Here is a 26195-nt window from a genome sequence, read left to right on the forward strand (position 1 = left end):
CACATTTAAACGTTGAATGTCTTTTTCAACCAACAAAACTGATGAGGAAAAGGTAGCAGCATTTATGAAAAGATGAAGGTTTATAACAACAATTTAAAAAAAAAAAAAAAGGTACCATTATCCCATTGCGGAGTATTCACGTGGGGACTGAACAGAGAAGCTAGTGTTTGGATAGACCATGCCACAAAACGGTAGTCACCTTTCTGTGCGCGTGTTGGATCTGAAAAGGAAAGAGCACCTGAAACATGAACAGTCCTTGTAAGCATGTGCGCTTTTTATGTTCATTTGTGATCCTGGCAGAAGTGCGAAACTTTGCTTGGTTTTTTTCTTCTCTTTTTTTTTTTTCCCCTGTTTTTTTTTTTTAATTTTTTTTTCCTTTTAATTTTTTTTTTTCTTCCTTTTTTTCATTATTTTTTTCCTCTTCTTTTGGCAAAGTGCAACCACACCTGGTTACCACAGTTTTGACATGGCCGAAGGTGCAAGTGTGACGAGAAACCTCGAGTTCAGTTCAGGGTTCCCCTGCAGTTCTCAGAGCCACATAGACAAGGGATTTTGACATCCTCAATTGGAAACTTGTAGTCATAGGTGATCTCCTCATTCACATTGATGTGCTGTTTGGAGTAGATGACAATCTTCTTTTGAGACTCCACCGTGATTACTTTAGCGTAACAATTTGGCTGCAAAGGTGAGAGAATGACAGAACAGGTAATGATTTACGTTCCTGATGGCCATGGCTTCCCAGCCTCCACACAGTTATTCCAAGCTAAAATAAAGCCAGGCAGTCTTTCCCATAGATAGCCTCAACCTGGACCCAGGAGATTCATGGAAGACTCAACAGAAGTCGGCACAAAGTCAGAAAACAGAGCAGCCCTCTTTGTGCCCATCTAAAATATCCACGTTCTAAGGCGCAGAAGAGCCTGAACGATGCTCTGTTCGTCACAGGCTACGAACAGCTCAACTAATGGTCAATTATCTGTTGGGCAGCCAAGTCTTTGAGCGTCTACTGCAGCACAGAACAGAAGGGAACGCAGCCTCCCTACCTGCTGGGGCAGAGAATTCTTTTCCCACGCGGACTCTAAAAGGAGACTGTTCCCACAATACTAAAATATGGTTTGTTTTACTGCAGTATTTGTTAGATATGTTTGAACAGTGCCTGTTAGGGTACCTCAACACGGTCAGGAGGATTCTAAGTTCACTCTGTCTGGCTGCATGTTTCATTTCTCAGGTCTCTCTTTATGCTCATTTAGACTCTGCTTTGATCTGTTGCAGCTCATTAACATTTAATCATAACCCCGTGACCCCCCGCTACTTCTGAAATTGGCCCCAATCAAAGCTAGCAAGGACTCGATGGGTTTATCAGTACATCAGCATACAATTATATGAAAAAAAAAACCCCATGACACTTACATTGCAGCTGTGATTAATAAACCTGGCGAAGTTTCCGCATTTCGTGGCATCGATGATGGTGTCATGATCGACTCTGAACATGTAACTGCTTCCGATGCCTTCATCCTCATATCTCTTTTCACGCATGTCAGCAATGACCTATGGAAACCCCCGTGTGTTGCGTCAGGACACGTTGCAGAAGTGATCTGTGAGCAGAGATCTGCACCACGTTCACCTGAGCTGCGTTTGTGCCACTCAACACATAATCGCAGAATCAAAGAATCACCAGGTTGGAAAAGATCTCTTAGATCATCGAGTCCAATCATTCCTGTCTGCCACTAAACCACGTCCCTGAGCACGTCGCCTACCTGTCTTTTAAATACCTCCAGGGTATTATGCCCCCAACCTCAAGAGAACACAGAGTTAACTGAAAAAACATGCTTAGGATGGGCTTCTCAAGAGCTTATCTCCTAAAGATCCGAGTGCCCAGTATTTACAGGTTATTGAGAATCCCACCCTTGTACCTCCAAACCACATGCTAACCCCTGCCCAGCTCGCGTCGCTAACGCCTTACAGCAGGGACTCCAACCCCTGCTGTCGTACTCGAGCGCTTCTTTCAGAGCTTGTTTTTCCTCTCACGTCCCCCGTGGTCCTGCTTACCTGCCTGATGTTCTGACCCACGTATTCAATCACCATCTCATCAGCTGCAATGGGCTCCATAGCAAAAAGGCCCCAGTCATGAATGTGGCTCTTGCAGAACTTGAGTTTTTTCTTCCGAAACTGCATGAAGAAAACATCCCAAAACCCCATCCCTGAATTAGCCACAGCAGGGAAAGACTGGCCCCGGGTCCAGCACCCGCAGCACCCTCCAAGCCACAAACAGTGCTGGGATGCTTCAACCCAGTTTAGTTTCCTTCTGGCTTGTGGTGACAGGAAGGCAGGACAGAGCTTGTGAGAGGCCCCAGAGTTGAAGCACCTGTGTTTTTACCGCTGATCACACTCTAGGGAGAACAGATACTTTGAGGGCACTGTTCTGCACAGCCCTGTTGGTTCTAATGAGGGCTCGAGCTCCAGCATCATCATATACTTATTTATACTCATTTACCAGCCAGGTTATCCGTCTGCTTCTCCCAAGCGAGCACGTTGGACTAAGTGTCATGTTTTCCCTGTGACTGCTCCCCGGGTAAATTATTTGAATCACACATTGTTTTAAGTTGTATTGTTACATCAAGTCGTATTACATGGAAGTACAGGAGAGACAGGTACCACCCAATCCTCTCCTGGGATTGGTGCCCAATGCCAACATTGCCATTGCTAAGGCGAGACCAAGCCAGCAGGAGGTCCCTGTCCTGGCCTTACCCTGCTCCCAACCAGCCCCTGTGCAAAACAGCGATCCATGGGTGACCTACCTTGAGCTGGTTGAACTTCAGCAGGTCACTGTCACAGCTACCAGTGAAGGAGGAGAGGAGCCTGCGTTGCTCTGACCGCCTCTCGGAGCCAGCCCGGGTGGAAGCATGAGGTTGGGCAGGGATGCTCATACCCTGAAGGGACAAACGGGTGATCGAAGCTGACCCAACACCCTGCAGCCTCCCTGTGAGCAATCCCTTGTGCTATAACACGTCACCGCAAAACACGTGGTCTCCTAAAACATCCCACATCAAACACTAACACCTCCCTAGGAGCTCAACGCAGGTGTAGCAACGGCTTCACCTCCCGCCATGCAAAAAGGCAGGAAGCCACCCCCCGATGTGTGACACCGTATAAAAACAAATCCCATTCACACCCCAGCAGTCAGTAGAGGACGTGTCCTCACCTGTGTGTCAGCTGGAGGCTCCTCTGCAAAAGCTCGGCTGTTGTTGAGGTATTTAAGTTTGTCCTTCTTATCGATTTTGTAATAGCCTTCACTTCGTGCACAGCCCGTCACGTGCTCCCGCATCCCATCATCTCGCTTCTTTTTCTTGGGGGTAGAAAAGCTAGTAGGTGGGAAGAAGTTAAGGAGAAACACAGACAGCGATGGATATCAGACAAAACTTGTTACAGCTCCGTGGAGCTAACATCAGGAGCTCGGACAACTATGAAGATTTTGGACAAGTTGTAAAAATAACACTACTATTGAAAAATAAAAGCAACATCACACACCTACAGGAAAACCAAGGACAGTCTTTTCTTCCTAGGTGCATGCCTTAGGAAACTAAAGTAAAAAGAGAATGAAAATTTAAACATAAAAGGTTAAGCTGCCAAGAAACACCTGCTTGAGCAAGGATTTCCCCACAGCACCCACCACATTCGCCAGCAGCAGCTGCTCGGCCATCTGGACATGCTGTTTTCCCCGTCTTGAGTAACATACTTCTGTTCTACCTCCAGCAACTCCCTGCAGCCACCCCAAGCCCTGAAGACACCGCACTGATCTCATGGCAGCAATCATCCCCCCCCGCTGACTGGGGCGAGAAACAGCACAGATGGGCAAGAGACGCTGCTCAGCCTAACGCGCTTGCAGAGAGACGCTGCTCTCACCAGCCTTGGTAAATCAGCTCCTGCAGACCCTGGTGGGAAGGGTAAGACCTTGGGCAGGTCTTTCAAACCTCACTGTCTTGATCAGCCAAGAAAAGCTGCGCTGATGAGTCAAGGACTCGCTGCACTGAGACACCTTCAGGTCTTTGGCTTCTAGAAGGACAGTAGAGCTGTCCCACTGGCAGCTCACCTCAAAAACACAGCCATGAAGCCTACAACAATTCAGATCTAACAAAAAATGCTCCCTGTGAGTCATAATATATCCTTGACACCAGAAAATCGAAGCAGAGGGACCATAAAAAGCAAGAAGTGACAGCCTTGAAATCAAAGCGCTGAACTGTGAGCTTGCTGCAAAGCAGGTGAGCCCGCAGGTACTTTCACACCCATCACGCCGTGCAGCAGGGTGTGAACCAGCACCTGGATGCACGTTATTTCTGAATGGTTTAAAAAGTGACTGTAAATTTGCTGTTACAATAATCCCTATCAACAGCAACATAGATTTAAACATTTCCACTGTGCTAAATGCAAACAGGGAAGCCCTGTCCTGAGCCGCCCCACTCTGCTTTCCACTGGCCGTGGGTTCCCGGCACTGCTCAGCCCATTCCTCCCACCTTGAAATTCGTTTGGTTTTGGAATTGTCCCCCCAAATGAGGCAAACACAGACTGAGAACTACTGGGGTGATGCATTTCATCATCCTTGTAGAAGATCTCCTTTAAACAATTAAATAAATCTATTTCAAGACAATGACTTTGCCAGGATAAGGCAGAAAATTATCAATTTGATTTTATACGTTGTGCTCAGATGCAAAGAAAGGACTGAAGTGCACAGCTCAGCACCGACCACAACTTGCTTTTTGTTAATGTGCTATACTGCCTATTTTAAATGGTTTGGGCTTTTTTTGCTTTTCCTTCCGTAGCTTGCAGGGAGCAAGGGATGAGATATTTTAACTCCACACAATCTCTAGCTACGCAAGAGGTGGTGCATTTGTTATCTTTAACATATAAATCCATATATCCCTCCTAAAAATATCGTAAGAGTTCTTAGGTGATGAGCACAGCTTTGTTGGACTCTGTTCCGGAGATCGCGTGTCTGCACACGTGGAAAGCCTTGTTCTGAGACAGTTGGGGTGCCCCAAAAAGACTTCCAAAGATTCAAAGCTCCAGCCTACGCTGCCGATTACCAGATCATGGGCAGAGAGGGAGGAGAAGGGCCCAGGCTCTGCTCCACCAGAACCAACCAGCGCTACGCGCGTTCCCCGCTGCAGCATCACTGGTACATTCCCTCATCCATCCCGGGACCGTGTCCACCCCTGACGTGCCGCTTAGAAACCATTGCTTTTATTAGTATTTCAAATTCCAAGCAATTTAAAGCAGCACCACTAACTCACCATGTTGGGCACAGATGGTGAGATTATTTTTACAGCAAGTTTTAGCCCCAAGTTAGAGCCCTGTACGTGCAGGCTAGAAATTCCACGGGCAAGCTGGAAAAAAAGAGTCTGCTCTAAATGCAGACAGAAGCTGCTCAAACTAGCAAGGAAATCTCCCCAGAAGATGTACGGATAGATTTTCCCCGCAGTCCTAGATTGAAAATACAGTGAGAACAGCCACTTCTGCAGTATTTTTGTATTGCTGCTCCAGGGAATAGAAGACCCTAAAATTCCCTGCTCATGCAAGCAATCGCTATTCTAGTGAGCAAATGCTTCTTCCACCAACAAACTCGGTCTCCTGCACTCACACAACAACCACCTCGTGCACCTCATCCACGTTGTGTGCCGCAGAGCACCAGTGAGAAAGGATATAAGGATGGAATACCCAGAGGGTGTCATTGAGCCAGTCCATGCCATTGTCCTGCTGTAACAAGCGGTCATATGTGATACACATGAATTTGATATCTTCTTCATCTATGCCTCCGTTCCAAATATCATACAAAATGGTCATCTCCTCAAACTCGGAGCGTGGCCTGAACTGAGGTCGGGGTGGGGAATACTCAGGGGAAGGAATCACGGGGAGGTCTTCAGCTGTCTTCTTCTGCCTTCGCCACTGTCTTTTAGGTTTCGCCTGAGCTTCTTCTTCCTTGAAGTCTTCATTCCACTGGTTCTCCAGTTCCTTAAATGGCAGTTTCTCTGCAACCGTCTCAGCTCCTATTTTCTCATGGAAACCATCATTCCTGAAGTCCAGGGTGATGGCTTCAGGGTCTTTCGGTCCATAAAAAGCATCAGGATGTCCACTCAACAGCTCTTTGCCCACAGCACTTTCCACCAAGGCCACTGACACAGGAGGAGGTTCTATGGTTTTGCCCGAGTACCCATCCAACGAGAGGACAGAAGGTGGTGACCGTCTTGGCCGCCCTGGCCTCCTTTTGGGAAGAACAGAAGGTGGTGGTGGGGGAGGAAGAACGGAAGCACCAGTGGGTACTTCTGGCGACAGTAAAACAGATTTTACTTCTGCCTTGCATTCCTCAATGGGCATTCTCCCATCTCCATGCATGCAGGACAGCGCTGCTACAGGGATTGGCTCATCAGGTGGCAAACCCATGTCCGTGTGGAAATCTGCTTGGGGGGGGCTGGCAAAGGGGATAGGGGAAGGAACACTGTTCATGCTGATTGTAAGGGAAGCACCAAGAGGCTCTTTAAAGGGTTTATCATCCTGCTTATCCTCTGACGGCTTCTTGCCAGACAGAAGGCAAGGAATGGTAGCACCAGCCTCTGGGAAAGTAGGCGTGAAATTGAAATCCCTCCCAGGAGTACGAGGAATGCCACTGTTAATGCCAGGAGATTGGGATGGGTAGGAAAAGGGGCTTCCTGGGACCTGAGGGGAACTGAGGGTCAAGCTGCTTCCCGTAAGGGGAGCATCGCTTCCTGGTGTGGCTGGAACAGTGTCCGTGCTCTGTGACTTAGCAAGGGGGTGTGAAGACTTGGCCAAAATGTCCCGTCCAGGAGTCCTAGGAATCTCCTCTTCCACAGGCGTTTTGGTCACCATTAATTGCTCAGGGAACTTTTCTGGAGGGACTGAAGATTCTTCTTTACCAGGAGTTGATGGCAAGGGAAGCATGGAGGATGGCACCTTGTGGGCTGGAAGCAAAAGAGTATCAGTCTCCGCATGGACCACCACCTCCCGTCCAGGCGTGCGGGGCAGACGGTCGTCCTCCTCTGCTGCCGAGGGCAGTTTTGTTTTAGCACGAGCTTCCAAGCTGCTGTCATCAGACTTGCTAAAGAAGCTGCTTTTATTGGGCAGAGGTTCTCCAAAGGCTCCCATTGGAGTCGGGAGCATCTCCACCTCATCTTGAGACTCGGGCTTTGGACCTTCCTGTACCTCTGGCTCTAGGACGGTAGCAGGTTCAGACTCTTCCACTGTAAGGGGGGAAAAGAGAGGAGAATCAGGAGCTTTGCTTCCACTCGGTCACTCGCCACTTGCTAGTAAAGGCACGTTTAAGATGCCGCAATTACAGAACAGCTCAATTCCACTGGGAGGCTTTAAAAACTTCAACGCTTTACATTTTGGAGGCAGAGAGTGTGGCGTAATTAGACGCTACCACAGACATCCCTAATGGACCATTAGAAAACCACACTAATTATTTGAGGATTAGCTATGACACAGTCCAGAATGAAGGTTTTCTGCTTTCAAACCCCCTGAACACCTCTGTATAGACGGATTGTGGGGCGAGGACTTTGAAGGAGGAGCTGTCAGAGCCCCAGGCTATCAGCTTTTCTAATGTGGGAAGGTAAACTAATTGCGAGGCCAAGAAGCACCCTCAGCTCTCCAAGGAGGGAGCAGTGACGGAGGAGTGTAACACTCTTGAACAACACATGAAGGAAACGGGGTAACACTCTTGAACAACACATGAAGGAAACGGGAAGCCCTTGTAATGAATGAGGAGACACTCAGATGGCATCAATGAGGCAATTTATATGCTGCTCTCTGCAGCAGACTCATTTGTCAGGAGTTTGTTTACCCCCTCTAGGGTCAGGGCCACAAGGAAGCAACAGTGAATCTTGTTAGTCAGCTCAAAATAACATTTTCGAGCAGGAGAGCAAATGGAGGTGAAAATGCCTGGAGAGCTAGAAGGGAAGCATTCCCTATTTGTGCTGAACAGATTGGAGAGTCACCGGACAAGGGTCTGATCCCTGCAACTCCTGTACAACCGAGCTGGGCTGCAGAAGGAGAATGCTGCAGTTTGAGTTTGTTCCTACAGATTACCTGTGAAGCTCATTCCACGTCATGGTGCCCCAATGCAGGTCTTACCAGATTTATGTTCTTTCTGGGCACCGACCTGTTCTACAAAGCATCAAAACAGGTTCTTTGTGCTGCCCAGTTTCACATCTTGCCTCTTTGTGGTTTTCAGATTTTATGGCAGCCAAGGACCGGATTTCCAGCTCTCCAAGTGGCAAAATCCTGGCTGGTCCTTAAACATGAGACCAGCCCAAGGCTCCTCCTGCAGGACACACTAGACGTGCTCTCTTTGTTGGCTCCAGATTTAACTTTTTTATTTCCCTCTAGCTGCAGAATTTGTCAACTTCTATGCATCCCGCTCCTGTTTTACTAAAACGTTTCTAATATCCCTGGGTTAAATAAAAACCGCATTGAATGAAGAAAATCTCTGTCTTCCAGAAAACCAGGGAACATCAGTCACTTGAAAGGACTAAGCAAAAAATACCATCACAAATACTATCAGGAACCAAATATAAACCTGAGACTCCACTCATGCCTCACAGCTTCCCAGTCACATACTGCTTCATTAATAAAACCCAAAAGAGTCAGTAGCGACTCATTAAGCACAGATTCCAGATCTGTTTTAGCAGCCATGGCTTTTCTGTCTCGAGCTTCAGTCACCACACCATCCAATCAGTCCCCCTTGGATGATGACGACTGTTTGGTTCCTGCACAACACTAAACTACACAGACTCTATACACAGTATAAGAGTCTGGATACAATAACCTCAATATTTTTAGTAGCAGATGGCTTGTGTAGAGCTCCTTACTAGGAAGGGAAGTTCAGCACAGACCTCTTTCCCACCCTAGCCTAGAGCCAAGGCTGGAGGAAGGAAGAGAACAAGAGAAATACAAACCCAGATGTATTGGATGCTGTGAGAATACTGCACTTGGAAACGTGGTAAAAAATGCCAAACCACGTGGAAAGGCATACCTGGCCTACAGATGGGAGAGAGCGCAAGTTTTGTCTCCTGATCTCTTTCCATAACCAAGTGTTTCAGTGTTTCAGCAGCAAGAGATGCCTCTGGGGCTTCACGACATTCACCTTCCCCTGACTTGATTTCTTCCATGCCTTCATCTTTCACTGCCAAAGCTGGTTCTGCAAGTCCCAAGCCTGTTGCATCCATGTAGTCATCCACAGGATACAGCTCCAAAATAGTCTCCCTCTCATCTTCAGGAATCTCATGACCAGCAGGTTCATGCTCTGTCTCAGCAACCATGGCTTCTCTGTCTTGATCCTCAGCCACCGTTGTCTCCTCCTCTTCTTCTTCCTCCTCCTCCTCCTCGTCATCATCATCATCTTCATCATCTGAGTCTGAACTTGATTCGAATTCAGAGGAGTCCTCACTTTCATCGGATGATTCAACCTCAGCCTTGGAAGATGAGGGACTTGCTACATCTACAAGAACAACAAATGACCATTAGTTCCACTTTCTGATTCATCAAATAATCAGGGCTTACTAGAGGAGCAAATATCTCTTCCACGCTTGTAACAGCATGAAAACAGCACCAACAACAGCGCGTGGGCTTGAAGGAGTCACCTTCCAATTTATTTATTTTTGCAGAGACTTCTAATCCTCGTCTTTGGATGCTCACAAGGATCGACACACGACAGGCAGCTCCACGAGCAGCAGAGCTGGCGCTGCCTGGCACTCTGCACGAGTGGGTCTCTTGGTGGATCGCCTCTCTACTGGAGTTGTAACAAGATTTTAAGATGTGGAAGCTACCACCTTCCAGAGCAGGAACTGACAGTACCTGCTTGAAACGTGGTCCCTTCTCCTCCCAGACACACTCGTTTGATAAAATCAGCACAAACTTCGCTGGCTTTACGACCTCTGCCCCTCTGTCAAGTTGGGCTGAGATCACTCGGAGGCTGGAGAGCTATTGCAAAGGGACTCACAGACTGAGGGATCATGGAAGCATCACAGGGAGCAACTGAAAATACGTGTATGTGTTACCTTGTGTAAAACCACCCTTCAGTGAAAGAAGGCACATAACTAAGAAAATCAGCTCACAAGTGCAAAAGGGAGACCACACTTGGCCCGAAGGCTACGCTTCCTGCTTCTGCCAGAACTGCTTACCTTCCTCGGAGTCCTGCTCCTCCTCCTTGTCACTTGTGTCTATGCCAGTCTCCTCCTCATCATCATCTTCATCATCATCATCCTCTTCATCATCTTCATCCTCCTCATCCTCTTCGTCATCCTCCTCATCCTCCTCTTCCTCCTTTGCAAGAAAGCATTGCCAAAAATGAACAGTGTCAGACTTGTTTCAAGACCTGACCGTCACTGCAGCAACCATCAGCAACGCTGATCGGAGAACCTGAAGGTTCTCATAGGACAGACCCTAACAGGAGCACTCATCTTCCAGAGAAGGTAAATCTGGCACCTGGAATTACCAGGCCCCCTTTTAATGACAGACAACATTCACAACTACAATTGCAACTCAACACACCTTGCCAGGTGCTGCTTTCACCAAGCCTCTCTCTTCTTCCTGCTCTTCTTCCTTCTCCGAGGAGGACTCTTCCTCTTTCTCTGATGTTTCATCTCCTTCTTCTCCCTCACTGTCAAGCTCCAGCGGCCTTGCTGGTCTCCGCCGCAGCCCCACTGCTTCTGCATCCTTCTTTGACAGCTCAGATGTTGTATCAGAAGCATCCCTGTCCCTCTCTGACTCTGGGGAGCAAAACCAAGAAGGAAATTGCCATCAAATACCTTGCAAGGGAGGGAAGGAGTTGACCACATAATTGAAACTTTTTCTTTGGGAACAAGTTAGGAGCAACGTGCCCATGCGGCACGTGAGTCTCTGGGCTTAAAAGGACTTAGGAATTTCACAGTGCAAGTGAGGGCGAGACTGGGTGCAGGGTGTTGAAATGCCAAGGATGGCAAAACATGGGTGGCCAAAGCTGACAAGCTACAGGCAGAACAACAAGGAGACATGGCACAGAGATGGGAACGGGTAAGCTGAATTTAACGCCTTAATGTATTATTCCTTTAGAAAGCCCTACTTCTGTACTTTGGCTTCAAAACCAGTTGGTAGTCTGAATCAACTTTACACCACGACTAACCTGAATCCACTTTTCTGCGCAACTAAAAAGCTTTGTCTCATCTCTACTCTTCCACCCACTTCAGGAAAAAAACGTGAAAATATTTTCAAATAGATTTCTCTGGCAAAAAGCCTTGTTTTGTTTTTAAAATCAAATGCAAACTGTCTCCTACGTGGCTTCTCCCACAACTTACTCCACGAGCTGCAAACACAGCTCTGGAACAGGGCATGAACTCATCTGAGCTCCCACTACTCGGTCACCTCTTCTGCATCAGCAGAACTAAAACAGGTTATGAGTTTTTCATAAAACGTGGATCTTAAACTTCCTGCAATGAATTTAAGATAACTGAATCCAGAGGAGACACCAGATCAGAGTTTCCTGAGAAGCAGTGCTTTGGCTCAGACCCTTGGTTGTGCGTCTAACTGTAAGGGAGCACACTGCTGTGACGTTTAAAAGGATTCAGCTTTCTCCTGGTTTGCAAATGCTCTTGCTTTCAAACAAATGTGCTTTGCAAACCTTCATCTTCATCATCGACAGAAGTCGAAGGCCGGATTCTCTTCTGATCTCCAGCTGAGGCAGCTTCAGGTGGCTCCTTTCTTTTCACCTGAACGAAAGACACAATTAGCATTTCTAAAACTTTAAAAAGAGCAGAAATCAACTTCTTAAGTAAATTGCTACTGCTTTACTCTGCCATGGTGACTTATGCCCAGAAACCAAGGGCCACTTCCCCAGCTCTTGATCCCTTTATCTGCTTGTAAACAGAATTTCACTGTGAATGAAATTCTACCCCTTCAATTTACATCCAAACACTGTGGGTACCAGCGTGGCCCATGTCATCACCAGCTACTTTGAAGCTGACAGAGAAAACTCATGACAAATGCATGTGTCTGAGGCGTCACAGAGCAGAAAGAGAGCCTGAGCCTATGCTATCTTAAAGAGCCTCAAAACAAGTTTTATTCCAAACGAAGACTGCAGAATCTCTCACACCAAACCTTTACTTGCTCCTTGTGTGCACTCAAAATACTAATTTCAGGGAAGCATCCTCTTTTACTAAGATACTTGTCATTTTTTATGCAAATGCTCTTAAAAAGAGGTGACCCACTGCTGGCCAGTCTGAGGCAGAGAATACGTAACCATGAGACTCAACTGTCAAACCACAAGACACCGTAAGCAAGGAAATAACTATGTAAAGCGCTACGAGCACAAGCACGTAATTTTACAATCATCCTGAAACACTGTGTCCTAACCACAGGCAAGTTTGCATTTACCTTGCAGAACAGGGAGACCCTTTACAGACAAGTCACACAAGTGTCAGATGAAAAGCCAAGGCTGGGCAAGAGGATCCTTGCTCTTACCGTGTTCAAGCGTCGCTGTCAGAAGCAACCCCATAAGTGAGCACAGCGTGGACCACCAGCCTGTAGGGCTTTGGGACACAAACCTAGAGAGGTCTGTCCTCCTAGCGTTCCTTTAGGGAATGTTAGCATAATGAAGACGGATCTTTGATTTACCTTGAAGGATGGCAACCGAATGGCCCCTCGTAGCCCAATGCCCAAGCCGATTCCCTCATATCCCAAGCCTTCTCCTTTGTTCCAGTTCTCCAAAAGACAGGATGCAATTCGATCCTTCGGCTTTGGTTTTTCCTCCAGTTCTCCTCCAGATTTCACTGGAGTGAGAGACGCCTGCAACAGAGAAAGCACACTTGAGACGGAAAGCTTCCTGGGAGCACACAAACTCTGGGAAACTGCTTAGACAGTTGAGGTTTGCTGAAATATCGCCGCCTTGCCCTGCACCGGTTTTTCCGAAGGCAAAGGCATCTGAAGATGCACTATATGACCACACACACTTGAAACAAAGAAGCGACAGGAGCTCTTCTCAATAATGAGACCCTTCCATCTCTGTGAAGCCTTCTCCTCTGCGTTTTAAGAAGTTATTTTTTTCTGCATAACGTACTAAAACTGCTGGAGACAAACTTCCTGGGACTCTCAGAACAGTGGATTGGCACAGGACACCAAGTCATGTGGCATTTGGAACCATTACACTGTCAGGTAGTAGAGCAGACATTCTCGCTTCCAAGTGTTTTAAAACACGACCTCAATTTCCTTCACATTCAGCTTAACACAGGCCAAATTACTTCACAAGAGAGGGCGAGGGACATGAACAGATTCGTTGGCTCTCACAGCTCATTTCAGATCTTTGTTCAGAAGAGTCAGAATCCAACACAGCTGCTCGAAGCAAAGGTCATAAAAAGGAGAGATGAAAGGAAAAGACATGGTGCAAGAGGAACCCAGGACCTGAAGCCTGAGGGTCCACATTCCTCTATGCAGGTAGAAACTCCCTAGTGCCAAGGAGCAGCTGCTGTACGAGGGTCCTGAACTCTGAGGGGAAGCTATGGAGCTGTAACACACCATCACCCTCATACATCACAACCCCTGAGCTCCCAAACGCTGCAGGAGCCCATATGGTCTGCTCACAGCTACGTGAGAAGTAGAGCTACACCTCTTAGAAAGAACTCAAGTATGCTTCGAGCAAGTTAGCCTAGTGCCGTGTTATCTACCTTCACTCGCTAACCCACATAACCGAAAGCACCTTCAGAACTTCTAGTTGGGAAGACCTTTCTTCATTTTAGCCTAAGGCACAGCAGAGCGTGTCAAAATCCAGAGACTCCTGCGTTCCCGTAGCACCCACAGCCCAGCTCCAGAAAAACTGTCCGAAGGTTCCAATCTGAGAAACGGGAAAATCAAAAGATTCAAGTGAAACACCTAAGGGTCCACAAAACTCGGTAACTGGACACAGCCTCACCTCTGCTCAGCCACAACAAACACCCTTCACCAGGGCTGAGGTGTGAAGGAAGAGCAGGAATTCAAACCTCTGCAGCCACAGAGAGCACGACGAGCAGGGGAGAGCCACTGGAGGTAACAGGCACTCGCATCAGTCAGCGGTGTAACGCTGGCTAAAAAGCAGCTTCTCCTACAGACATTAGCAGAGCTAACGCTGGCTGTAATCACTGAAGAGGAAGCGTAAGCTCAGTTCTCCTGCTAATAAGGGACAAGACTAATGGGAATATCAAGCAGAGAATCCAAGCGGCGGCGTTCATGGCCAGAGATGGCTGGTTATTCTTGGCAGTCTGCTTGATGCATCTTACTCAGGTTCTCAAACCTAAACTCATCCCTAGATGTGGCAACAGAGAAGAGTTTTCCCCCCAGCTCGGGCAGACAAAGTCCGTGACACTCACTGCCTTCTCCAGCAACAGGGTGCTGAGCAGCTCCACCCCATACGTTTTCCATCATGCCTGATTCAGGATAACAGCTCTACCTTAAGCTTTTCCACTCTTTACCTATGGCAAAATGCTTTTTGGCCATCAACCAGCTGCCTCTGACAGAACAGAGCAGCCAGAAAAAGCATAGAGAAAAATTGAGGCCAAGTGTGTTGGCCTCTTGTGCATCCTTGAAGGTTCAGGGGCTGCCAGCAGCGTTGTGTAGATAACACTTGCCGTCCTACTAAACTTAAACATTGCTGGTCAGTCGGGGAAAAGAAAAGAAACCCTCAAGGCTTCCTGCTTTTACACTTGGGGAAAGTCAAAGAGAGAGAGAGGGAGAGAGAGAGCAGATCTGCAAAGCCTCTAACCAAAGAGGGACACACCTACTGCGGGAATCAGAAGAGCTCAAGCACTTCCAAGATGAGTTTTGATCTCTCCTGTGAAAGGAGGGCTGCTGCAGGTGGTCCAAGGACAGGAGATATTAAAAGCTATTACCTCTCCCTACAAATCTGTCTCATTTATGTATAAGAAGAAGAAAAAAAAAGATGTAAGCACGCACATATGTTGTCTTATACTTCCAAAGGCTCTGAAAATAATATAATTTCTTTCCCCACTGTCAATCGGTAAGGAAAAACTCGAGCAACTCCAATTACAGCCATCAGGAGGGAGGAAATGGGGATGTAGGGCCTGTTTTGGAGGGTCACTTCAGCTCAAACAGTGCCTGGAGGCCTTGGTCCATTCTGGAATAACCAATGTGATGGCAAAGTGTGTGGGGAACTGACCTACAGCTGCCATCAGAGAGCCCAGTTGGCTCATCCTCACGCATGCATAAAGACACCAGCAACAGGAAATACAGTTTAAGCTGAATACTCCTATTTTGTTTTCCTTCAGCAAAAGCAGGCAGCTTATGATGGAGAAGGAATCCAGTCCCACACCAGTGTCAGAGGGTGCCCAGCCTTAGCAGAAAGAAGGCTCTGAAATGCATACATTTTTCTATATGCAGCAGCAACACAGAGGCTTCTCCAGGTGCTGCCCTGAAGCAGTGATGGTTTTGGCATTTCTGTGCCCGGCCAGAAAGCACAAGTGTCTCTCTGTGCAATTTTGTATTTTCAATTACACTGCTCACATCCAACAAAACCTGTGGCAAGGACTCGAGCTACCGTCAGCTTCCCTTCCCAGAGTGGGTTACAAATTCCAGGTGAGGGAGGAACATGCTAAATCCAGACGTTGCTTAGGATATAAAAGAGCCTGAGCAGCTGCTGATCTGCCTCAACTTGCTTCTGCTTCCTAACTGAGAATTTTTGGTTTAGAATAATTCCTTGGATACTTCAGTTGCTGCTTTTGCAACTTTTTGCTGGATCTGTCTCCCTCCCTGCCCTGGAAACTCAAAGGCCTCCTCCAGAATTGTCAGCACATGCTCGCTGGTAGGAGCTCTGAGCATTAGTCAGGAGGAAAGGGACTGAGTTTCTCACCACACGTCACACCGGCCAGCTCTAAACCAGAGCAAATTACACTGTCATAAACCAGCTGTTAAGCAGCAGCGTTACCATCCTCTCTGGAAAGCCACGCAGCCCTCCCAGGCGCCGCAGTTAACAGGCAACTGGTTTACAAAAGCAGGTGGTGAAGATACTGCACTGAAAACTGGCACCTGAACAGATGTATCTGCAGGTCGTGGTGTCGGGTTTTTACAATAATTTACCATAATACTTTCTCATTTTGAGGCTTGCATGAACTTTCTTATACTGTCAGCTCCTATGGTAGAGACAAATTCAATGCATATTAGATCACAGAGCTGTTCGCTGGCTGAGATACACTTTAAATTGGCTGAGAAAGGATCAGACGATTCATGCAAAGCTGTTTTCTTAACTAATCCCTGGAATTCCTTGTGTATTTGGCCAATGTTCAGCTTTTGAGTTTATTGCTGCTGTGTACATGCACTGGGAAGGCGGGAGGAACGCAGAGAAACGGAAATACCCACAGATCTCAACACACAAAGAGGGAAACAGCAGCTTAGTGGTTTCAAACACTCCTGTTGCATTCGGCTTTAGTTTTCTAGAACTGAAGTTCAGCTTCCTCCTAGATATGAGGAGCCCTTGCATATTTGTCTCTTGATCTCAGGGTTATTTCCCCCTGCAAATCCCATCCAGGAGGCAGCCAGCAGTGCTCAAGACCACCAGAAGAAAAGAAATATCAGCTCAACTTCACAGATTTCAGGCCCTGGAAATACTGTCCTGAGGGAGGAAAGGGAAAAGAGATGAGGGGTAGGGAATAACTCTGGGCTTTTGGTGCGTTAGAGCAGCTCCTCCACCACTCCTGAAGGCCTTTTCATAAGGAGCACAGGGGAGAAGACTCCCCCATGTGTAGAAACTCTGTCTACAGGAGCAGTTAGTGTTGTCCTACCACTGCTGCTTGGTGGACTTCAGCTTTAATGGGAGCATGCAAATTCTCTTGGAAGGAAAGTCAGCAAACACACACCGTGGGGCTGTGGTGACACGCAGGAGGTCACCCAGCCCGTGGATCCTGTCCTGGGGCAGCAGCAGCTGCAGCCATGCCCTTCCCCAGAGACATCAGCAAAAAGAACATTACAGTCTTCCACAACACAGTTGGAAAAACAGCTCCTTTGCAGAACCCTCCTGGATTGTGCCTCAGCACGACTGGTGCATCTTGCTGAGGAGCGGAGCAGCCGTGCAGGCTGGCTTGGGGAACACACCAACAAAGACAAACATGCTCCCCGAGACACTCATGAGGTGCTTAGGCCCTTCCAGAGAAAGTGCTGCCCTGAGGTGGCTGCAAAGTTCGAGGGGACAAGGAGGAGAAGATCCACCCCAAAGCAAGGGGTGACACCAAGAACTGCACACTTCTTCCTCAGGTCCCCATTCAAACCAGCGGGATGGTGTGAGACAGAGCAGCAGTTCACTCTTAGGTGAGCACTTATGGCTCCACACATGTTCAGAGACCACTCGGCACAGGGCACCTCCATCAATGACTAAGAAGGACTAAAATTCCCAGTCCATTTGTTCTGATGGCAAAGCAGCATGAAATGCCTGCATCTATGGAGTGACAACATGGAAATGAGTGAGGTTTAACACCCAGGTGCTAACTTGTCCCGGGGCAGACGATGAGCTCCATCCAGAGATGGAGCACCTTCCAGGGATTTGCAGGAGGAGGTCTGCTGCTCCCAGCACTCAGACCAGCCCCGTGGGGAGGCATGGAGCCAGATAAGCCACACGGACACGCATGCCTCCCATTTAATTTCAGCAGCCTCAAGCAACGATGTTTCTCACAGCAAAGCTATTCCACCGCCTTTTTTTCTGCTTCTAAATTAGTTACTGTAGCATTTTAGGGTTGTGTGTTTTTTTTTGAAGTCAGTTCTGGATCCCTGCTCACCCACACCCTGGCCGTAAGCACTAAGAACAGTTCTCCCCAGCATCCAGCAGAGAGTACGCAAAAGCCTACCTTTGCCAGACGTTCCTTCTTGTCCCACCAGTCATCAAATGCCCGAAATGCTACCACTTCAACCATCTTCCGGTTCAGGTCCCTTTTCATGATAGCCTTCAGTTCCTTCACTATGACCAGGAGGACTCCATCCACAGTGGCTTTGTGAGGATCTTCCTTCTTCGGCTCATAACCCGGTGGTGGAACCGAGGGGTCAAACTTGGGCAGTGGTGGCCACTGCTGCCCACGACCAAGAGCTGCTCCCATGGAGAAAGGCCGGTAGGGTGGAAGATTCACAAATTGCATCCGTCCCGTCATGAAAGGCGGATACTGATATGTGTTTTGTGCCTGCATCATGCGGCTCAGCATCTGAGTTTGCATCTGGAAGGACATGGGCATGCCACCCCACTGGTTGCCCAAGACACTTATCATATCCACTTGCATGACAGGGAACATGCCGGGATGGAATGGAGGAAGCGGAGGCAAGATGTGAGGCGGAGGGACCCCAGGTGGGGCAGGGAGCGGAGGCGGTGGGACGGTGACAGCGGGGTGCGTGGGCGGAGGTGGTGGAGGCAGCGGCGGAGGCATTGGGAAGCCTGGCTGTGGAGGTGGTGGCGGAGGAGGAGGAAGAGGAGGGAATCCCGGTGGCGGCATAGGAGGGATGGATGGGGCCATCACGCCCGAGTTGCTGACGGAGGAGTTCACCACGATGGTTTTGGCACATTCTGCACTGGTGATGGGCGCAGGGTTGGTCTCGTCGTCAGAGATTTCCATGTCCTCCCCTGAAGAATGCTGACCCTGCAACAAGAGGGAGAAAAGGTGAGAGGCACGTTCCTTTTGCATTAAACACCACAGCGCTGGCTGCTTCAAACAGAAACTAAGTTTAACACACGTTTTGATTGGGAATGGAGAAAAGCGAGCATCACTCTGAAAATACAGGGCCCATCGAGCAGTTGGTGCCTATTGAAGCTTTTCTTTTCCACGTCAGACCTCGGGAAGCAGAGAGGTAAAAGCTTTCTAAAAGAGCATCAGTACCAACTGAACAAAAACCTCAGCTTCTATGGAACAGGAGAAACTGCTCCTATGCTCGGCAAAACACATACAATCCAAATGTCTTTCACTGCAAGATACAGTCTCTCTTATTTGCATCTAACACTGACAGGTGCATTACACCACACATTTTTATTCCTTAGTTTTCACCATGCCCAAAGAACTGCCCTGTTTTTTAACTATAATCTCTGTCTCACTTGCTGTCAACTCTTAACCTCCAATTGTAGGAAGACAATGATTCCACGTGGCTGCTGTTACTGAACGTCTTGCCTAGACCAGGGCAATTCGCATGGGAAAAAGAACCCCAAATTTGCTTAAACTCCCTTTAAACATCAGAGTCACAAATGTTGGGATTCAAAGACACAGCGTATGTGATGTTCTTGAGCAAAGTGAATACTTTATTATCCACAAGAAACAGACACAGAGTTAAATAAAGTGCTAAAACTGTCTCACCTCCGCTGTCAAAAGGACAGAAACTGGATTAAAACAGAGAGCGCCTGCTTGCTTTGAAGTCTCAAAGCTGCTGATCAGGTGTTGTACAACAAAAAGGATTCGCCACTAGATCTCCACCCTCAACAGCAAACTGTCACACCTGCACTCTACATCCTACAGTCACTTCAGTCCTGAAGGTGTCTCCAGCACAAAGAAATCATGTGTATGACTGTCACATCCCTCAGGTTTTGTTAAAACAAATCTTGGTAAGAAGTACAGCAACGAAATATTGCTGGAAGACAAACCCAGCACTAAGAGGTTATCGAGGAAACACAAACGGGCTGACCTTTTACTAGCGGGATGTCAGCAAAGGCAGGACAGGGTTCCAACTACCTCTCCAAAACTATTTCTCCCCACTCTTCCTTTTGTTCCAGGTAAAATCATAAAAGCCCACCACTGCTGTGACAGCAAACACCTCTCAGCTATTTTCAGGACTGAGAAGCAGAAGTGCTCATCACGACCTTCTCTCCCAGCCTCTCTACGAGCAGGACCAGACTGCCTCCTTCAAACGACTTACCAAGCACTTCCTTCCAACAGCCTCGCACAAAAAAGCCAGACGAACAGCCTGCACGTTGCCACCAGCTGATCCGAGTAAAGAACATCCCCGCGTTCACCAGTGCAGAAGGACAAGAGCACAGCAGCGATCCTCCACCTCTCCCGGAGCTCTCCTGGATGCTGCGGGCTCCAACCCATCTGAGGCAGCAAGAGATCACGATCAAGTGGTCTTTAAGTGCCTCTCTGCATCTCAATCTTGGGAAGAGTTTTCGGACCTGCTGGCTGTTTTCAGCCAGATTTCCCTGAAGACCGCAAAGATGTTTATTTCTCACAGTTTTGTGCCAGCGAACGCCTCTTTCTGTCTACTCTCCTATCCATCTCCGCAGTCTGAAGGAAAACAGCAATCCATCTCAGCCCTTATCAGACACGGGAGAAGCTGCAGTGGCGAGCTGCTGGGAAGCAGGCTTTGTTGGCAGTTTTTGTACTGAAGCTGCTGTGATTTGATTTTAACCTGTGAATTTTGCACTGGGGTAAAGGAACAAAAGCAAGAGCAGCTGAACGGATGACTCTGCTATGAACTGTAGCTCTATGAAACTGAGCGACCACAACCATCTAAATCAAACCAAACGCTTTACATTTTATCAAAGGTCATCTCTGCTACCGCAGCTACCGCCAGAGAGCAGGCTGAGCGCAACGCTTGCAACAGCAGCTTTGCAAATCCTCCTATCCTGGCACCTCCCCTCGCTCTGGCTTCCCTGCATTCCTGTGCTGCAGCACAAAAACCCATCAGCTCCCACACGGCATAGGTCACCCGCAAAAAGAGAGGTGGTTTTAGTGGTCTGAAGATGCCCAGCCCCTCAGCTCAACAAGGAGACCATCATTTACCCCTACAAAACCCAAACCTGTCAAACCCTGCAGCAAGTGCTTTCCACCCTGGTAACGCAGAGGGGATCCTCGCACAGTTGCAGAGTTGCTTTAGTGCATCTGTACATGCAAAGAGGTATTCTGAGGGCTGTTTTGTAAACCCTACAACAAACAGCACAAAAAGGACAAGCAGAAAGAATAATCTCTCGCACTTGAATCTTTCTAGAGCCAGATTGTATCATCTCCTCCTCCAGCTGTCCACACCTGGCTAACATTTCTAAGCGGGTCTCACACCCTGCGTGGTCTCCCCAGCTGCTCTGTTGCAGCCACATCTCATGCCAAGGATGCTGGGAAGGAAAGGATATTCTGCAGCTTCAACTACGGCAGCTCCGGTTAAAGGGGCAAAAGAAGAGCAAAGATGACAATCGTGGCAGGTATAAACAGGTTTCCTGTGAAACAGACCTCACTTTTCTATAAGTGAACAGAAAAGTGAGGCTGTTAAAAGCATTGGCTCCAATTGCAAAGCTGAGTGATGCTAAAGGTAGCACCGGATGGGAAAACAGGAGTGCCTGGGCTAGCAAAGACGGGATTAGCTTCATCTTCACATTCATATCATCTGATGGAATATGGAGGAAAGCCACCCCACGAAGCCCCAGTGGGGAACCAGCACCAGACAGGGCCCCAGGGAGCTCTTGTATCCTCAAGCCACAAATTCTCCACGTTCGCCAGTCTTTCCTACAGTCACCCCTCTGTGCCACCCGACACGAGCCTAGTCACTGCTCAGGATGGGTCTCTGCTGAGCACACACCATCAACCCCAAGAAAGCCTCCTCTCCTGCAGCACCACCAGCACAGGGCAGCCCATCTCAGCCAGTCCTGCCGCAGGAGACCTGCCCAGAGCCAACCTCCATCTGCATCAGCCCCTTACTCAGTCTCCATACCAAAGAATCCTGAGGTTGGTTTTCCCTCTTAAAGTAACTATCAGATAGGAAAAGCCGATTCTGAAATCGCAGAGAGGTAGCAGGAGTAGTTGGACTCCATGTCGCAAGGCACAGCGGCTTTCTTCATTCATACATGAACTGCTAAAGCAATAATTAGCATTTTTTGGAAGACTGACAAGATTTATTAATTCTTCTGGTGCTCAGATGGGTCTGCACGAAGAAACAACTGATTCCCCACTTCCTACAGCGCTGGCCTGACAACTCACCTGCACTTGCACACTGATCAGAGTCTGTGCTCCAGTTTTATCCCAAGCAAGATGGAAGGAGAAAGAGATTAAGCAGCAGGGAGACAGATCAAAAAGGCAGGGGAGGGCGGGTAAAAAGAATACACAAGGTCAGGAAAGAGGTCAAACCAAAAGATCATCTACAAGGAGGTCTTTAAAGAAAGTTAAGAGGAATAAATATTTAAAGCGGATGAGCAGGAAAGTCATATCTAAGAGGGAAAAAAGATAGGCACCAATGGAGTGAAAGAGATCAGGGTACAGAGGAAAAACCAAAGGGAGACACAAAGATCTCCCGTATTTGAATTTCTTTTCATTCACCTGTCTGAACTTGGATTTATTGTGGTTGCTACCAAACACCTCTCAGGGTCAAGCTGAAAAGTAGCTACATTGTCCTCCCAAAGAAACAGCCTTCTAGCTAACCTCCCTCTTTGCTCTCACAAGGGGGAAAAGTGAGCTGATACATGGCACAGGTACTGCCATACGTGTCATAGCCACCGCTGTCAAAAACACTGTGTCAATCAGGCCTGGAATTCACCTGTCCGTTTCTGAGGGCATCTGGTACAACGCCTGCAGAAAACCTCCCTTCAGCCCACCAAGAAAAAGGCCATTTCCAAATAAATTAATTTAGGCTGTCACCTTTACTTTGCATTAATTAAATTAAGAGTGAGCAAAACAGGTATTTAATTATACACATGACACATTTTTCCAAAGGTGTTTTAATGATGCAAATTTGTTGGGTGAGATTCACGTCAGCGTAAGTGGTTATAAAGGGCCTCATTCATTGCTCCCTCCAAATGCCACCGCTTTTAATGCTGGCAAAGTGTGTTTTAGCACAGGCAGAGCCTCTTAAGTGAAGGGATCATTGAGAGAGCTCACTCTTGGATCAGCCCGAACGGTGACAGGGCAGAGAGCCACTGAATGCAGGGTATCGGTCTTACCTCAGAGCAATACCCAGCATTTAGCAAGCAAACGTTCATACCTGCAGAAAAAAAAAGAAACTACATGCTAATATTTGCATGCAGAAGTGGCATTTTCCACATGTGAAGAGGCTGTTCTCTCCTCCAGCCAGAGGAGCACTGACACTGCAGCAGTGGCCGGGAGCTTCATCGTACTTGCCGTTCGGTGCCTTTCCTAGGGCAGAGGAACTTCACATGCTTTCATTTCCTTTTAAAAAGGCCATCTGATAAAGAATTTACTCAGAATTTCCGAATGCATTTTCAATAGCGCCAGCTTACATTTACGCTTAAATATTCTGCCGGGTACCAAGCTACATATATTTGAGGTAGGGAACTTGTATCACTGCATGTACTATTCTGACATACTCTGGCTGAGCTCTGGTGCATCAAGATAATGAAATGTAAGATCAATGGCATTCAGCATGATGCAAGGTCATTAGCTGTAACGAAGTGAAGCGTTCCATGCTTGCAAGAAGTAGCAAGCCTTTATGCCTGCTGCAACTCGCACTTACAGAAACCAAACAACAAAAAACCTCACCCTTAAAAAGTTCAAAAACTCTGTATTGAAACACTGAAAATCTTTGCCTTTAAAATGTTCAGAAGCAGCTTTTCAATAATGCTAGAACTAAAGCCAGAGCAACTCTTGGATTAACAGTCATCGCTTGGTTTTGCATTAAGTCCACCCAAGGGTCTAAAAATTCACAAATCAGAAAGTCTCACCCTTTATCCTTATAAAAAAGTGAGGAAACAAAAACCTCCAGGGGGTGACGAGGGAGAGAGGACGACTGACTGAGCAAGGTCGCGCAGCAAAGCACTGACGGAGGCGAGAACAGACTTGGTGTCCCTTCAGCTCCCCATTCCCCAGCGCTGGCTGCCTCCCCGCGCCGAGCTCACGCACCGTGTTTGACAAAGGAAACAGCCCCCGTGCAACAGGGGTGAAAACCGCTCTAAAACTCAACTCTTCCCTGACTCCTTTGGCAGAAGATTGAGAAAGAATGAGATGTTTCAAACCTGTCACATTTCTTATAACACCGTCCAGAACTAAAAGTAAGCCTGAGGATGCAAACCAGCCACCTGCAACTTTCTCAAAGACACAATTTCAATGCAAAACTCCTTTAAAAAAATACTATCTTGTTTAAGTTTGTCCTGGAGAATCCCACCATTCGTTTTCCTAACAGAGTGAAATACCTCTTGCTGCCCAAAATCTACGTAACAGAGCACAGCGAGGGGTTTGGAGAGTACTGCTTTGCTCTTTTTTCATCTGCTTTTAGCTAGAGAAGAGCTTGCAGGTTCCACACATTGTTGGCAAAGCGTGCAGAGAGGAGTTGTGCCTCTGAACTGTCCTCTTTGCTTCCTGGGAGCGCAACACTTGGGCAGGTGCTAAGCACTTGGACCTCACAGCGTCAGGAGTGAACTAAGCAGACTCGTACTGTATTTACAATACATACAGCTATTTTTAATTTGCCGGCTATAATTACAGCTCGCCCTCTGAAAGAACACACGCAGAGGTGTTGTTGCAGAAGCAGAGCACGGGAGGGCAGAGCTACCCAAGGTGGTTTGCCAGCAGTTTAGCTACAGCAACAAAAAACACGGAGGAAAACACCGCCTGCACCTTGCCAGGTGAGCTTTCAAGCCTGTCAGCTGTGCCATCCCCAGCGCCCGTGGTGGCTCACATCAGCCACCACCACAGCCTGGATCGGAGGTTTGTTTACTGCTTCCTCCCCGGGTTGGTTACTCACACCTTTCATTCTCCTTCAGGCAGCTAAGAGAGCAGCCGTCCTCCCGCTGCTGGCAGAGCACGCGATTACAATCGCAGCAGCATTTAATTGGGACAAAGATAGCTTTCAGGTCTATTCACACTATAATAAAATGCCCGGCTCAGGAACGGGCGAATGGAAAGATGAAACATCACAGAGCGTGATACCAAGCATCTTCAGCAACATGTATTTCTATCACAAGAGACTGCGCTATTTTTTTTCTATAGCTGTATATTTACACAGCACTTTGCAAATTAACTCGCAGGCAAAGGCTGCAAAAAAAGCAGAGCAGAACACAGACGCATCAGGGTGAGGGACTCACCACCGCGTCCCACAAAAAAGGGGTACAAAAAAGGGTGCAACGGAGCAAGGATTTCTCCCAGAAGGAGACACTTTACCTGGGCGTTTTGGTTTCTTTATTATCGATTGCTAAAGTATCTCACTACTTGAAAAAGATAATTTGGGCTCTACGAGATGACAACATCCTACCTGACACATCCACTGCCTTGGGTCAGTTTGTGTGTTGGCCTGGTACTTATTTGTAGTGCTTCTTTGGCACAGACTGTCATCTCTACACCCACAGGGCTGCACAACGAGTAAAACAAGTGACAATAATATTCAAGTGTTCATTGTAAACACACAGCACCGTAAACACCAGCCTAACTTATGCTATTTCCTTATTCTTTTCCCTACTGATGCCAGGAGGAAACTTGAAGTCAATACCTCAAAGCACAGAAGAACAGAGGAAGGATTCCCCAGAAGCCCCCGTCAGTTCCAGAAGAGGACAGGGGGTAAGGAAAAGCCACCCCAGCGCTTCTTTGTGCCTTACAATGTGCTGCCTCAGGTGTTGTCCCCAATTAAGACTGTTCTGCACATGGGGAGATGCCACAAGGTGGGATTTGGAGGCACACGGCGTAGCAGCTCACCTGGGCTTTCAGTGCACAGCAGGAAAGGCTCAAGGGGGGGGCGGGGAAGTACTTGGAGCTAAAGCTTTCAAAGCGAAAAGGTCTCCACATTCACTTGTAGCATTTTCTGACACTAGGAACGTGAGTAAGCCGACTTGTGTTTCAAGGACAGTGAAAGAGCTGGAAGGCTGCTCACTGGCCCACAACATCATTAGAAAGTCTAGTGAATTAACACCATAAAATGAGCTAAAATGACCAACACGCCAAAGACAGTATCCCAAACTCATGCAAATCTGCACCGCCAGTTTTCTTCAGGCCATCAGATGATGGCTTGAGCATCAAGATGGGTCTCAACACTTCAAGGCACCTTTTCAGACTCTGGCAGGTATTATTCTTTGTCTTCTCCCCACAGGGCACTGAAGTAACATCAGTGTTTCCAAGGAAAGGGAACGGAGCAATAGCTTAAGTCAGTATTTCCCAAAGCAAAGCCCAAGGACCACCAATGTGACAAGGGGCACGAAACAGTGGTCCACAAAAACCCTAAAAATAGGAGAAAATAAATGCGACAATTGAACACAGGGAATCCAGGCTATTTTTACTTGACTGTAAAGAGAA

At 47.7% G+C, this 26195-nt stretch overlaps 1 protein-coding gene across 1 annotated transcript in view; it reads right to left on the minus strand.

Moving 5' to 3' along the window:
- Nucleotides 1–403: 403 nt before the first annotated feature.
- Nucleotides 404–26195, minus strand: part of SETD1B (SET domain containing 1B, histone lysine methyltransferase) — a 49917-nt gene continuing 24125 nt past the window's right edge. Inside the window, exons 7-18 of the mRNA XM_054082499.1 lie at nt 17859–18635; nt 12655–12825; nt 11663–11750; nt 10558–10775; nt 10188–10329; nt 9041–9505; nt 5697–7247; nt 3200–3366; nt 2796–2927; nt 2047–2166; nt 1408–1545; nt 404–677 (exon numbers count right to left, since the gene is read on the minus strand). Of these exons, the coding sequence (XP_053938474.1) occupies nt 504–677; nt 1408–1545; nt 2047–2166; nt 2796–2927; nt 3200–3366; nt 5697–7247; nt 9041–9505; nt 10188–10329; nt 10558–10775; nt 11663–11750; nt 12655–12825; nt 17859–18635 (4143 nt within the window). The 3' untranslated portion in view covers nt 404–503. The remainder of the gene's footprint in view (nt 678–1407; nt 1546–2046; nt 2167–2795; nt 2928–3199; nt 3367–5696; nt 7248–9040; nt 9506–10187; nt 10330–10557; nt 10776–11662; nt 11751–12654; nt 12826–17858; nt 18636–26195) is intronic.

This window comes from Cuculus canorus, chromosome 17, assembly GCF_017976375.1.
Source record: "Cuculus canorus isolate bCucCan1 chromosome 17, bCucCan1.pri, whole genome shotgun sequence".
In the NCBI taxonomy this organism is placed as follows: Eukaryota; Metazoa; Chordata; class Aves; order Cuculiformes; family Cuculidae; genus Cuculus; species Cuculus canorus.